At 38.9% G+C, this 16220-nt stretch overlaps 1 protein-coding gene across 1 annotated transcript in view; it reads right to left on the bottom strand.

The window, feature by feature from the left end:
* Nucleotides 1-9072, bottom strand: part of dot1l (DOT1-like histone H3K79 methyltransferase) — a 25414-nt gene extending 16342 nt beyond the window's left edge. The window contains exons 1-3 of the mRNA XM_037698175.1: nucleotides 8718-9072; nucleotides 433-476; nucleotides 253-327 (exon numbers count right to left, since the gene is read on the bottom strand). Of these exons, the coding sequence (XP_037554103.1) occupies nucleotides 253-327; nucleotides 433-476; nucleotides 8718-8798 (200 nt within the window). The 5' untranslated portion in view covers nucleotides 8799-9072. The remainder of the gene's footprint in view (nucleotides 1-252; nucleotides 328-432; nucleotides 477-8717) is intronic.
* Nucleotides 9073-16220: the final 7148 nt, after the last annotated feature.

The raw sequence follows: 16220 nt of genomic DNA, 5'->3' as shown, positions 1-16220 counted from the left end.
ACACACACACACACATATATATACACACACACATACATGCATATAAAACTTAAACTGTAAAAAAAAAAAGGTTGCTGTGGTTATCATATTAAAAGGCCTCTTCAAAGGCTGGAGAGAATAACTTTAACTAAGTAGGAATTGATTTATAATTACTCTTTACTCTTTACAATGGTTAGTAAACATATTTATTTAAAAAAAAAAAATTCCATTACAGTGACACCAAGTTTAAAGAGGACACAACCTAAAACTCACCTCTTGGTGTCATAATCAATGAGTACGTAATTTTCCATCGCCAGTTTGAGGTCTGGGATTTCCTCACACACCCACCTAGAACAAAACAGGAAAATGTATATCACCAAAACCCAACACTTGATAAAAATCATGTGAATGTGGGAGTAAACGAAGACTGAGCCAGAGGCTGAGGTCACATACCGAATGGTCTCGATGATTTCATGAGCAGCATCATGGTGTTTATCCTTACAAGAGAAGGAGAGACGAGTCATTATGAAACCCTCAGAATGACACATAATTCAACAGCATCACTCATTACCGACACCATAATGACCATAAACTGTAATTAGATTCTCTAAATAAAAACAGCATAAACAAAAAGAAAGTTAACAACTGTGCAAAACAAGGATATTGAGTTAATTACACCTTTACACAACTAAACTGCAATGACCACAACCTCCATTATCTTTAATTCATCCTGTCATTGCAGAAAAATGTGACAAACTACACAACCACACGAGACATAAATGTTAATAAAAGTTTGACTGAAAAATTACTCGGAAACCCTGTGTCCCAGAAGTTGCATTAAAAAAATCCATCTCTGAAGACATGCTTAGATTAGATAGCCATTTTGTTCAAACCTTGTAAAGGACATTGTGCAGGATGTCATACCATATTGTAAGATTTTGTGAGATGTGTTAATGCTCAAAGGATGTGTTAAGGATGAGTCTCACAACAAATTTAGCTGAATATCTGTAAAACATTGAGTTAGAGACGCTTTTGTGTTGGCTAAGATCAAATGTAATCAATTTTAAAAGGACAGCCAATGATTACTTTAAGAGTTTCACTATAAATCTGTTTAATTGTTCATAAGATATTTTGCCAACAGACGGATGTGGACGACTCCAATAAATATTGGTAAAGTTTTAAAAAAATTGATCTCACAATCAGTTTGTGCTCAGGGGATGTTTTGGGGATGACTCTCAGCTACTACCACGCTAAATCTCAGCTCAGTATCTGTGATACTGGCTGAGTTACACTCATTTCGGTGCTTAATAAGGTCGCTAAGCTGTGTCGGCCATCTTGAATAAGGCTGGTTCCAAAGTTGTGGTACAATCACTCCGCCTTATAATTCGCATCAGTCCAAATATGTCTAATGAAGTGGAAAAAAACAAATATGTCACTTCGCCGTATATGTTGCATCTATTATGCGTCACCGCTGACAACCCGGGGCGGCTGTGGCTGAGTGGTTAGAGCAGTGGTCCTCCAATGCAAGAGTTGGGGGTTCGAACCCCACAGCAGTCACATGCTGAAGTGTCCCTGGGCAAGACACTGAACCCCTTGTCGCCTCCGATGTGTGTGCCATCGGTGAATGAATGTGATCTAAAGCACTGATTAGTCTCTTTAGAATGATTTGTTCAATTAGCTTTGTATAGATCTATTAGAGTGCTGTATGAATGGGTAAATGAAGACACAGATTGTAGTGTAAAGTGCTTTGAGTATCTTGATAAGATAGAAAGGTGCTATATAAGTACAGTCCATAACCTGGAAATGTTGGCCGGTGTTGTGCCAAAAATCGATTGGCTGCCAAATGGCGGCCGCTGGAGCGTGCAGGGGAGGACTTTAACAAGGATTTAACAAGATTAACACTTAAAAACAATTATTTGTTTGCTCGAAATTATAGTAAAGGTGCGTCTCGGTTCAACTTTTGCTTAATAAATGCACTTTGACGGTCAAATCAGCTGCATTTCAAAAGCCGATACGCAGAAGTAAGAACGTGCACGGGACAAGTCACTGTGCAAATTTAAAAAGATAACCACCTAAAAACAATTATTTGTTTGCTCGACTTTATAGTAAAAGGTTTGTCTCAGTTGAACGTTTACTTAATAAAAAGGACTTTAATGGTCAGATCAGCTGTTTTTCAAAAGTATGTGCTGCCTCGGTGCTCCAGGAGCGCGAAGAGGAAGGAAATCCTGAAGGAGGAATGCTGCGCATTTCTTAGAAATTTAACAAGCTAAGCGCCAAAAAACAATTATTTGTTTGCTCGACATTACAGTAAAAGTGTGTCTCAGTTGAACTTTTACTTAATAAATGCACTTCAATGGTCAAATTAGCTGCATTTCGCCGGTGCAGCAAAATGAAGATGACTTGACGGTTGCTCCAGGCGAGCTGGACAAAGGTGGATGGCTACGGCAAGCCGATTGTGTCATTAATAGCCACTTTTACCTACTACATGACACAACGGCATGCCATACTACTCTGGTGCCATTTAGCGGCTGAAAATGGTAGTGTTCAATATGTTCAGTCAGAATGAATGAAAAGGGTCATATCTCAGTCAAAAATTGATTTATAAATATGGGAAAAAAAACAAATATGTCGCTTTGGTGTATAAGTCGCAGAGCATGCAAATTATGCAAAAAAAAAACATATGACTTATAGGATGAAAAATACGGTACTTTCTGAGAGCTTCAATAAAATCTGTCCACTGCTTCATGAGGAATTTTGCTAACAGACAAACAAGCACACATTTGTGCACAGACTCAGGCAATTACATCTGTTTGCCTTTGGTGACAGGCAAAAAATGAAACAACCTACTTTTGTCCTATGCAGGAAATGTGTAGTTCATAATCTTAGCAGAAGTTTGATCAGTTCTGTGGGAGCAACAGGGCTCAGGTTTCACCTAGAGCACCGTCAGCCTGAACCCAATGCCTGAGCTGACCCACTGACCCACTTTCTGTCTTCTAGCCCAGCACATTGCCAAGAAGAATCTGTTAGGGAGTAAGAGCACTGACAACAGGCCAAGAAAGGGGTAGTTACTCAAACCACAAACTAGAGAAAGAAAGGGGCCACAGAAAGGAGGGGAAGCCTGATATTTGGCACAGCAGTCACAGCTAGCAGCTCAGTCTTGGAATTCCCATCTTCCTGCTTGATCCTGCCCGTCACTACTATGCAAGCTTCTACCTCACTGACAACATGCGGCGTGCACGTTCTCAAAATCGCATGCCTTCACACACAAAAACAAAAACTTCCACTGCTGAAAACAGCACATTGTCTCTGAACCTTTTTGAAAATGCACAAGCAACACAGATTTGAAACTTTACGTTCAGAAGCTCAGACTGTGAGAGCTAGCTTCACTCAGCTGACTGTGAGAGCAAAGTGAAAGGAGAGCAGCGGGGGGGAGGTCACCTGCTCTCACAAAGACTGCTCACAGCAACACCAGCGTAGGGCTGCTGCTAAAAATAAACACCGTCTGCCATGCCAGGGTGAAAGACCCTCCTCTCCCTCTCTCTCAGCTGTAGCTCTGACTGATGCGTGTTCAACTCCGCCCCACACGCCACCTCTTCAGTCGATCTCCTGTCACAGCAGCGTGACGAGTAGTGGGTGTGGGGGGGCTTTACGCCTCCCACTGCTCCACTTTAGATACGAGTAGCCCAGAACAAATGACTAAGACAGCTTGTGTACTTTTGATTATTTCCAGTAAGAAACATTTTGTGTAAACAGTGAAAAATAAATTGACGTAAATGAGCCATCTTCATATAATTACAGTGAACGCAGGATCACTTTGCTTTAATCTTTTTGCTTCAAACTTTGGCATTAACTGTTGGGTGTCTGCTAAAGAATGTCATGACCCGCTGAGTGGATTTTAATGAAACTTTCAGAAAGTAATAATTAGATGCACATCTATCACTGATTAACTGTTTGAGCCACCCTGATTCCAGATGGCTTCCAGAACCATAACTAATCAAATTCAGCAAACACAAAGTTGGCTATAACTCAATCAATTTGACAGATATTGAGCTAAATTTGGCGTGACAGTAACAGAGTAATCCTCAATGCATTTTCTGAACACTAATACATCTCGTGGGATTTTACTATATCGAATGAGATTGTGCAAGGTTTGACCAAAACAGGTATTATAACTCTATACTCGCAACCCAAGATGATTTCAGTTTAAATCTGGCATGAAAAGTGGCAGGTGATATGCAACCCTTCAAGGAATGCTAAGCCTTTTTTTATACTGTGTGAAGCTTGTTTTGGCCGCACCCAGAACCAGATGGGCTAAGAGGTGCATAAAACCAGGGGACGACTTCATGTGCAAGCATTTACAGATGAAGTGATTTAAAGAAAATAAACTAAAATACAGGATGAACCAAATCAATAAACCAAAAAAAAAAGCATATTTTAATGAGGCCGGTTCTAACGGCAGGCCTCGTTCTCCGACAGGCAGTGCAAGCAACATGCATATTAACACACAGCAGTGTGTTCATGCTCTGTGGGTGAGATAACCAATTTTAAGCTCTGTGGGTGTAGAGAATGATTCTTAGTGAAGGGTGAGCTTTCATTACCAGAAAGCAAATCAACACAAGTAAAACTTGGTCCATAAACGTGATTTGAAAAAACTATTGGCACAAATATTTGCAGTCTATTAATAGAAAATGACTGCAGGAGTAGTCTCACATCTTCCTGCAGGCTTGAACATATGGACAAGAGAAGAGTGAAGAAGTCTCACAAGGTTCAAGGTTCTTTATTGTCATTCGCATCACATGTGACACATAAGGTGGAATGAAATTGTGTACACAGGGTCCCAGTTACATCCAACAATAGAAAACAATAAAAATTGTAAGAGAAACAGTAATAAGGATCTAAAATATAAACTAAGAAATACGGTAAACACTAATAGTGCAAAACTATACGCCGAACAGCAGCAGCACTAAGCCTAACAAACTCGAGTCAGCTCCTCTGGTCGGGTTCGTTTGTTGAAACGTTTCGTCGTTTATCCAAAAGACTTCTTCAGTTTGAGGAGCTGCAACAAACACAAGAACTCTGCATACTCCACTCAAAGCCTCAAAACTCTGACGTAGTTGTGCAACGAAAATTGCGTCATTTTGTTCTCAGAGCAGCTTCGCCCGCCTCTTCTCGACACAAGGCCCAGACCGAAGTTTTTCTTGAGCGTATGCACCAAGTATTGTGCGACTGGTCAGAAGTTTGTGAGTGTGTTTGTTCAAGTTCAAGTCAATTTTATTGTCATTTCCATCACATGTGGTGCATGAGGTGGAACGAGATTATGTACCCTACACAGGATCCCAGTTACACCCAAAAATATAAAGTATAAAAGAAACAGTAAATAAGGATCTAAGATATACACTAAACAAATGCCAAACGGTGCACTAAAGGATACGCTAAACACTAATAATGGAAAACAATACGCTGTAACAACAGCAGCCCGAGCATGAATGTCAACATGTTTGTCAATGCGGAAATGCACTCGAACATTCAGCTGTTTGACCAAAAAAAAAAAACCATCAAATGACCCAAAACTCCTGGATGGAGAGATGGCGGAGTCTGTCTGCTGAAAAGTGTGGTGCTTTCTTCATGACAGATGTGCGACCAAACAGCGGATGCAGGGATGGATTGGAGACTCTGGGGTAAAGAAACCTGCATGGTGACATATACTCCAGCAGGAGAAGCTCCGTGTCCGAGTCTCATGAACTTAAGAAAGGTGTGTGTGAAAACTAACGTCCCGCAACCACCTGACTGTGCATCGACTGTTTGGCTTCAGATGGAGTACTGTGGGCCCTTCAGTCTTAAAGCAGCACCTTCTCATAGTGGATCAACCAGTTTACTAGTGACAGCCAGAACTAAATGTTCATAAGCAAAAGGAGGACCATCAGCCTAACAAGTGATCATTAGTGTTCTAAAGTCTGCTTGCTACTTACAGAGGGCTGAGTGATACTTGCTATAACAACATTGTAAGAGTGGGACATTCAAACACGGAGGCCTCTGTCCCTGTTTAATGATGAACAAGTTCCCTTCACAAAGATGGCCTCCTTTACTCCTCTCTCAAACCATCGTTCTTCTCTATCCAGGATGTGCACATCTTCATCCCTGAAAGAGTGACCGCTGGCCTGGAGATGAGTGTAGACCGCAGAGTCCTGGCCTGATGATGTTGATCTTCTGTGCTGGGCCATCCTTTTGGCCAGTAGCTGTTGAGTGTCCCCGATGTAAGACTGATCACCCTCCTGACACTGAACAGCATACACAATATTACTCTGCTTGTGCCGGGGGACTGGATCTTTGGGATGAACCAGTCTTTAACGTATTTTGGGGTTTAAAAGCCACTGGGACGTTGTGTTTGGAAAATAAACGTCTCAGTTTCTCTGAAACTCCTGCAACATACGGAATGACCACTGGTCTGGGTTCCTCCTTTTCACCCCATGGCTAGTTGGAGTCCTGTTTGGGATTTTTTTTTCTCTGCTTTCAGGAAGGCCCAGTTAGGATATCCACATTGCTCCAGGGCCTGTTTTGTGTGGGATTTCTCCTTCTCTCTGGCTCCTATGTTCAGCTCTGTGATACAGAGAGTGAGGAACTGAAGAAGTTTTTAGGATACAAGATGAAATGTTTCAACAAAGGACCTGTCCAGATGATCTGACTAAACCCTGTTAGATTTATCAACCTCGATTTTTGAGCATGCGTCAGTAGCATTATGAAAACAGAAGAGCAGTCCATATTTCAAACTCGACATGGATCACCCGTTTCTAATTCAGTACATGACATCTAGTCTCAGTATAAACAAACAGCTATCACAAAATACACAGACCATACAATTCATTAAAATTTGTAAAATAACGAATGCCAAGACACGTAGCTGGGTGGCAACTGTGATTCAGTAACTAGTAACTCATTCAGTCTGATAAGAAATAAGGTGATAATAGACAAAAAGATGAAACTTAAAGAACCAGATTGAGGCAGAGAAGTGTGGGTGGAGAGGAGAACTACAAAGAAACCAGACATTCTGAGAAAATTTAGCTCTTTTCAGTCAGCACTGGGTGTCTCACCACAGCTACCATAAATAAAAAAACTTCAAACGCACACGCACAGCGTCACACACACAGAACTCGCAACAGTTTCAGTTTTCATTTCTATTGGATGAGTTAACTTCCTGAGTTCATGCGCTCGCATGCTGACATGGAAATAGAGCTACCGTAGACAAGCGTGACTAGTACTGCACCAGATCAGGTATCAGCCATGTGCTTGGAGTGTAAAATACCAGACAACCAGCTGATCTCACTCATGGAGATACTGTATAAATGAATAACAAAACACTACAAGAATTTAAAGAATCTTATTGAGCCAGGGAACACAGTCTTTAAAACAGTAAAAGTGTCAACATATTCATTCAACCTTTGTTTATACAGGTTAGTTCCACTGAGCCTCGAGGACTCATTTACAACAGAGACCTGATTTTAACGAAGAGAAATGACAACAGCAGACAATCATAAAAGAAAACATACAAATTGGGAAAAAATAAATGAATGAAAATTATATTTAAAAAAAAATTTAAACAATATAACTGTTTAAAAAGGTACTTATTGCAAGATCAGTGACTGAAAACAGGTCAACGATGGTGACGTCCATGGACGAGCTGTTTGGGACAAAGTCATACGATTTTGATGAGCTGGTTTGTATTTAAGCTCAGATTTTTTGAGTAAAGTGTGTCGATAGGTTTTCAAAAAAAAGTTAAACTTACCAATCTGGCAGAAGTTTGGCAAAAGCTGCATGCCTAGCACTGATACTCCACTGTCCTGCTTGATCCCTGATCTCCATGATACTGATACTCATGCTTTATTTACATTTAGCAGCAGATTTACTCTCATTAATTTCATCTAAACCTCTCGTCAGTGATTCTAGGCTTGTCCGATTCCTCCATATTTGCTTACCTACTAAGGTCAGCCTAACGTAGGTCAATCACATGCCCTCAAGCGTCCAAGTGGTTTTCAGAAGATTCAGCCAAGTGCTTTGTTTACAGTGGGTGCATACCTGCACATAAGCTCTTTCAAACTGCACCATTTGATACAGTTCAGGACAACTTTTTTTATTTTATAGTTGCAATGTGACCCCTTAAGGTCTAAATACTGCTATTGCAAATGACAATTTCTCATTTAGTGTTATGATGACTGAGGTAAAAAAAACAAAAACTGTCATCATCGTATCAGTGAAATGAGAGCTAGTGACTTCTCTATCCAACATGCCACAGGAACATATTACCACTGCAGGAGGTAATAGTACATCTTGTACACAATCTATATGCTGCTGTGTGGACTTTGTGATTGCAAAATGTCACTTATTGAACCAGAGCTAAAAATAAAAAAACAAGTTTAGGAGCCATGCACAACATCATTATGACTTTTAATGTGCATTGCTAGACGGAAATAATCTTAAAAATGATAGCTCAAGTTAAAAAATTAACAATCATGTCTCACCTAGAAATCTTACCGTGACGTAATTAAGCACAGTTTTATCCATTTAAAGCAGCATTAATGACAGCACACACTAAACAATCCGTGACTGTCACCGACCAGACACAAGTCCCCCCGACCAGCATGTCACATCTTCTGCTAACCAGTGCTAGCCAGGAGCTAACAAAGGCAAAAACAAGAGACGAAGCACAAATATGACACGACTGAGTGTCGAAGTTTAACACTTACATATACTGGTAATGGCCAGGGATAACCAGCAGGTTCTGCTCCGACCGGCGATTTGAGCTTGAGCTCCAGCTTTTCCCCCATTCTACACTTGACGGCGGCTTGGCTCTGATAGATGGCTGCTGGCTGCTCTGTTAGCGAGCGACTCGAAACGTGAACATTTAGTCGGGAAAAAAACCTCCAAGACGTGTAAAATAAACAAGACCTCGACGCTTGTTACGTGATCAGTTGACACACAGTGCGAACGCGTGTGTACAAGTATCTGACTGCCAATTATAATTTGAATAAAATGCCTTTATATGTTTACCAGTAATAACATCTACTCTGAACCGCCGCCATCTTGCCCGGCATGAATAAATATGGCAGGAGGCCACTGGCAAGGAAGATCATTAAGGCAGGCCGTTGTAATATATAATTAAAGTACACAATTTCTAGACACAAATGATGGTATTAAGTAAAACTAAGGATGGACACAAATATTACATTTTATGGCAAGATAAATTTCATTTTGGTAAAAAAAAAACATATTCAGATAGTTTATTTTCTTTACATTCAATATTTTAAACTGGTAGCATGGTAGTTGGTAGAGCCTGCCTCTCAGCAGAAGGTCGCAGGATCAAATCCCGGCCGAGGGCCTTTCTGGGTGGTGTTAGCATGTTCTCTCCATGCATGCGTGGCTTTTCTCCCACAGACCAAAAGCATGCATGTTAGGCTAATTGTTAATTGTCAATTGTCCCTAGGTGTGAGTGAGTGAATGGTTGTCTCGTTTGTCTCTACAGGCGCTGGTCATGAAATTAGACTATCATGAAAAAGTTGATTTAGTTCAGTAATTCCATTCAAAAAATTAAACTTGTTCATTACACACAGACTGATATATTTCAAATGTTTATTTCTTTTAATCCTGATGATTGTAACTGACAACTAATGAAAACCCCAAAGTCAGTATCTCAGAAAGTTAGAATATTGTGAAAAGGTTCAATATTGAAGAGACCTGGTGCCACACTCTAATCATCTAATTAAATCAAAACACCTGCAAAGGCCTTTAAATGGTCTCAGTCTAGTTCTCTAGGCTACACAATCATGGGGAAGACTGCTGACTTGACAGTTGTCCAAAAGACGACCATTGACACCTTGCACAAGGACGGCAAGACACAAAAGGTCATTGCTAAAGAGGCTGGCTGCTCACAGAGCTCTGTGTCCAAGCACATTAATAGAAAGGCTAAGGGAAGGAAAATATGTGGTAGGAAAAAAGTGTACTCTACAAGCAATAGGGATAACAACACCCTGGAGGGGATTGTGAAACCAAACGCATTCCAAAATGTGAGGGAGATTCACAAAGAGTGGACTGCAGCTGGAGTCAGTGCTTCAAGAACCACCACGCACAGACGTATGCAAGGCATGGGTTTCAGCTGTCGCATTCCTTGTGTCAAGCCACTCTTGAACAAAAGACAGCGTCAGAAGCGTCGGACTACTGCTGAGTGGTCCAAAGTTCTCTGTTCACTGATGAAAGTAAATGTTGCATTTCCTTTGGAAATCAAGGTCCCAGAGTTTGGAGGAAGAGAGGGGAGGCACAGAATCCATGTTGCTTGAGGTTTAGTGTCAAGTTTCCACAATCAGTGATGGTTTGGGGTGCCATTTCATCTGCTGGTGTTGGTCCACTGTGTTTTCTGAGATCCAAGTTCAACGCAGCCGTCTACCAGGAAGTTTTAGAGCACTGTCCAGATGACCCGACTGAAAAATGTTGGATTGTATACCTGGATTATTGAGCATGGACTTTGTTGTTTTCAACCAGTTTGACATGACTGTCAACAAGGAAGAGGGCCGCCAATGGAGGAGGGGGTGTACCAAAGAGACCATCTTGTCACAATCAAAATTGGTTTGTTCCACTTTGGAGTAAGCTGTTGGAGGAAGAATCAGTTTTGTTGTGTTTCCTTGACTGATGAAGCCTTCCGGATTGAAGGCGAAACGTTTCAGCACACACAAAAAAAAAAGAAACTATCCAGATGACCTGAGTGAAAAATGTTGGGTTGTATACCTGGATTATCGAGCATGGACTTTGTTGTTTTACAGCACTTCATGCTTCCTGCTGCTGACTAACTTTATGGAGACGCAGATTTCATTTTCCAACAGAACTTGGCACCTGCAAACAGTGCCAAAGCTACCAGTACCTGGTTTAAGGACCATGGTATTCCTGTTCTTAAGTGGACAACAAACTCACCTGACCTTAACCCCATAGAAAATCTATGGGGTATTGTGAAGACGAAGATGTGATACACCAGACCCAACAATTCAGAAGAGCTGAAGGCCACTATCAGAGCATCCTGGGTTCTCATAACACCTGAGCAGTGCCACAGACTGATCGACTCCATGCCACGACGCACTGCTGCAGTAATCCAGGCAAAAGGAGCCCCAACTAAGTACTGAGTGTTGTACATGCTCATACTTTTCATGTTCAGACTTTTCAGTTGGCCAACATTTCTAAAAATCCTTTTTTTTTTAATTGGCCTTAAGTAATATTCTAATTTTTTGAGATAATAAATTTGGGGTTTTCATTAGTTGTCAGTTATAATCATCAACATTAAAATAAAAAAACATTTGAAACATATCAGTGTGTGTGTAATGAATGAATATAATATACAAGTTTGACTTTTTGAATGAAATTACTGAAATAAATAAACTTTTTCATGATATTCTAATTTTATGACCAGCACCTGTGTGTGTCCCTGTGATGGACTTGCAACCTGTCCAGGGTGTCCCACGCCTCTCACCCAGTGACTGCTGGATATGGGCACCAGTGATCCCCACAATCCAAAAAAAGGAAGAAGCGGGTAAAGATAATGGATGGATGGATGGATTTTTAACAGAAATGGCATCACTTTTCCATTTATTTGTACAGTATCAAACCTTTAGCTCCAGATAACTACATGTACATTCTTATTATGTGTATACTGATTCAGTATTACTTTTGCATATACTTAGCTATTTTAGCAATTATATATTAAACTGTTCAACACATTCAGAGAATGGATGCCATCACTTTAGGTTTTTGTGCTTCAAAATATTTAACTTTACTAATATTTCCTCAAAAATAGATATCGTCAATTTGTTCAAATACATTTTCATATTAGAATTCTGCTTTATCATACTTTTATTCTTATTTTAGTTTTTGCCACGATTAAATTTTAACAACTCTTTGGCTTTGTAGCTATGTTTTCACTACTTACAGTGTTTAGATGGACTTTGGCTACAGTTCTAAAGATTTTATAGCCTAAATTTATATATATATTTAATATCTAAAATTAAACCAATACAACTGATGCCATATTTCCTGGAAAGGAAAATGTTTACACAATTTTAAATATCGACTGAGTCAGCCAGGTCTCCAAACTGTGCATGGGTTGAAGATCCTATTACGTGATAAATCGGCTTGCCCTAAAGCGCGTGGCCCAATCGCACCGAGCACGAGCACCCACCCGTTCCAGATCGCGTGAGAGACGTGACATCACAACTCTTTTATTTTTTTTTTATCTTTAGAGAAGTGCCCGAATGACCCATTTACGTAGAACTGGATAAACGCTGCACGTACAAAGTTTAATCCTCTCTCTCGTGGTCCCTCAAATACAAACATGTTTTTTTCCACTCACAACTGTCTGATTTGGAATAATAAAGACATTTTATATAAACGCAAATCCCTATTTTTGGAATATTGGTTTAAACAGAATATGGGTCAACTCATATTATGAATGTATATTGATATAGTCTTTGATATATATTGAATAGATTCAATAGTGAGGGCCTACTGCTCACCTATGAAGAATTTCTTAGAAAATACAACGTAACTTCAAGGTCCCATGTGGTGTATGATTTTTAAAGGCCATCAGAGCATTGACATCCTTGTCCATCAGCAGCAGCAACAGAAATTTTGTTTATCCGGTCATCCTGTAAGTAATAAACTTATACGAGGCCTGTCCCAGAAGATCACAGCATGACCAGCTGTTATGCATTGGAACGGGTTTGTTGATGGGATATCATGGAAAAGGGTGCCGAACAGATATTTGATTACAAACAAGATTAAAGAAATCTCCTACAGAATTATCCATAAAATATATCCAGTGAAGACGTATTAAAACTAGTTTCAAGAAAGAAATTGATATTAACTGTGGTTTTTGTCATGAAACTGTTCTCCACCTGATTCGACACCGTTAGACAGAAACTATGTGACTTTATCACAATAACATCGAAGCATATTTTGTGCTTCTGTGAAGGCATGTGTTGCTTGGCCTCTAAACGTGTACATAAAAACAATTAGCTACTTTATAAATGATTCTAATGGCAAAATATCACATTCATTGTAGAAAATACTCTGGAAGGAAGCCAGGCGTTGTTGTTGTTGTTTTACAGTGAGATAAATACATTTGTACGGAAGCTTCTGTACAAAACCAAAATTACAAAAACCTCACAAATATGAGACATTGACAAAAACTTTAAAACACAGCGGGTCACAATATTTGCAAGTCATGGCTATTGTTATTTTTGGAGTCAGAAGCTAAACTGTTTGGAGACTCCGTTCTATACGGCACAAAATGCTTGTAACGTGCAGATTTCAAGCTTCTGTTTATGAAAGTACGTCTCAAATGAACGTTTTGTAAAAGGTGCCAGCTAAAACACCATGTTATAAGAGTTCACAATATAACTGAATGAGCCTCCGTAGATCATTTATATTGTGACTAGCAATCAAATGTTTATTTTTAACCAATTACCGGTATATTGTCTTCTAATGCAACAGTATATTACCTGCACAAAAAAGCCTCCATATTAAAAATTCCTAAAAGCTTTGTGACAGTCCTATAAAAAAACAAGAAATTAATGTCATGTAAAAACAAAAATGTCTTCATTAATGCATATAAAGATGCAAATGTAGCATCTGTACAGTTCTGGCTCTGCAGCTCTGCAGCCACATGCAGCTCATGGTTCCTCTGCAGCCGCTCCAAGTTTTGATCAAAACTAACATTAAACTGACATTTACTGGATGTTGTATCAACAAGAAACAGCTAGTTTTAACAGTTTTAGTCATTTCTTTTGCCAACATGTGAATGATAGTAACACAAGGAGTAAAACTAGTTGACTACATCATGATAGTGGTTTGTTAGCCACTTCTTTTAGCTCACTTACACTCTTACAGCGTGATCTTTCTCTTTGTAATAGATGCAAAACTGTATCTTGACTCACTCGACTAACAAAAAGGCTATAAAAACAACAAATATCTGTAATGCACAATTTAACTTTGTAACTCGCATTTATTTATTTTTGTACTTTATTTTATTATCATTTACTTCATTTTTCCTCCTTCTTCGATATGTTCATTGTTCTTCATTGTGTATTTCTTGAGAATCTTGTAAGAGAAGTAAAGTTCTAAATAAAGATTGGACAAAAATCTTTTTCTCAAATCTACCAAATGTTTTGGGGGAAATACCTTTGAGGCAAGTTGCCGAGAAGAAATATGGTGAGTCAACTTGATTTAAAAAAAAAAAAAAAGTAAATGGAAGTACAGTATTTATTTTCATTAAAAATGTCAATTGTGTTTCCAACAAACTGCCCTAATTTTTTTTCTTACTTTATGCTTCAGAATAGTATATTTTATGAATAGTTGCCACAATTAAAAAGAAAACTCACATAAGCCTGCATACTCGTGTTTGAATTTTTATAAAACTGGTAAAAAAAAAAAAAAACTTTTTTTTTTCTTCTTTACATAAATCCAGTCTTTTCTTTTACCCTAAAATATAAAAATATCAATTATAATTTGACATTATAGTTTCATATCACAGCTGAAAAAGCCCCCTCCAACAGGCTTGAAGTGGGCCATGAGCCACCAGTTGATAATCACAGTTTTAGCAGGTTGTGTGACTCCATAGACATTTTATTTCAATTCAATTCAATTCAAAAATACTTTATTAATCCCAAAGGGAAATTATTTAAATTTTATTTAATTTAGTGTGAAAAGGGGCAGAAATGGCTCTTTTGATCATAAAGGTTGCAGACTCCGTTAGGAATAAAATAATTGATGATAAATTGTGGGAAATAACATAATATGGGTTGGTGAATATAAGGTTTAATTACGAATTATAGAACATAGATCATATAAATATGACTAGAATATCCGTCAGATGTGTAAACTAGGCCATTAGCTGATAAATATATTTTTAATGACTGCTAACTTTTAAAACCAATCATGACACTTTCTGCTGTCAGTAGGAAAATAGTTCCTTATAAGTATCCTGATGCATGCTCAATAATCCAGGTAGAAAAATCTAAAAAAGTTAAATCTGGTCCTCTGGACATTCAAAAAAACAAAAAGCAAAACAAAAAAATGTAGAAACGTTTCGTCTCTCATCCAAGAGACTTCCTCAGTCTGAGGTGCTGTATTCAGCTCAGTCTCTTAAATAGCACCTTCTCAGAGTGGATCAACCAGTTTTGCTGCTGACAACCAAAACCAGCTGATCACATGCTCAAGAAGGACCATCAGCCTAACAATGGATCATTAGCACACTGATGGCTGTTCACTATTCACAGTTCCTTATAAGGTCTTTAATGAGAAACCGAAACTCAAAGGTTCTTGTTCAGTTAAATAAGATTAACTTTAAAGTTAGATTATAGATCACGTCATTTGAGCATGTGTGAGGATTATAAACTAATTAATGATAAGTTAAAGAACAACTTAATAGGTCAGAATGACCGTAGAAGCAATCTAAGACTTGATAAGGTAATAAGTTATCAAAAGGATAAATCAGTCTCAGTCATTGTGAGATTATGTGTGGGTGCTAAAATTTGTCTAATGGAAAGAGAAGTATGTCATGTACTCATTTGTAAGAGATGACAGCTAATGTGTGCTCGAATGATTGGATAGAAATTTAAAACAGTAAGTATCACAGGGTGGAGAAAACAGTCTGTGGGAACAGACTTGACGACATGTCAAATTGTATTGTACGGGGGCCCCTTGATGTCAGGTAATATATATACAATTCTCTCTTGTGCACTCATTTTCAAGTCTGTAGAAATAAAGATGTTTAGTTCTGACGTGTGTTCTAAGCGTGTGTTACTTCCAAGCAAACAACCAGAGCAGGGGAAGAGGAGATAAGAGAAGTTTGTTTCCCCATACAACGCCTGGTTTAGAGCAAATATCAGCAACTGTGGCTTTTAAAAGTCCTTCAGTCAGGTAACGGGGACAATTAACAAAGCAATGGTTTAAATCAGTAAAAATATGGACTAAACAGCCTGAAAACCTGACTGTAGATGACTGAAATAGCAACAAATTTACCAACAGTTGAGTCTCCTTTAATGTTGGGAGCCGAGAGAAGCACTGCTTGCACAAGTGTTTAAGCACATTCGTCATGCTGCATTAGTTACGTTTGTCCAAAATGATTTACCCAAACCTGCGTGCTGGAGCTGAGGGTTTTCTCACAGATGTCTTACAGTCGGGTCATCCTAAAAACCATAACCACACGAAAC

Source organism: Nematolebias whitei, chromosome 3, assembly GCF_014905685.2.
Source record: "Nematolebias whitei isolate Nwh7 chromosome 3, NemWhi1, whole genome shotgun sequence".
In the NCBI taxonomy this organism is placed as follows: Eukaryota; Metazoa; Chordata; class Actinopteri; order Cyprinodontiformes; family Rivulidae; genus Nematolebias; species Nematolebias whitei.
This window is presented reverse-complemented; position numbering and strand designations above follow the sequence as displayed.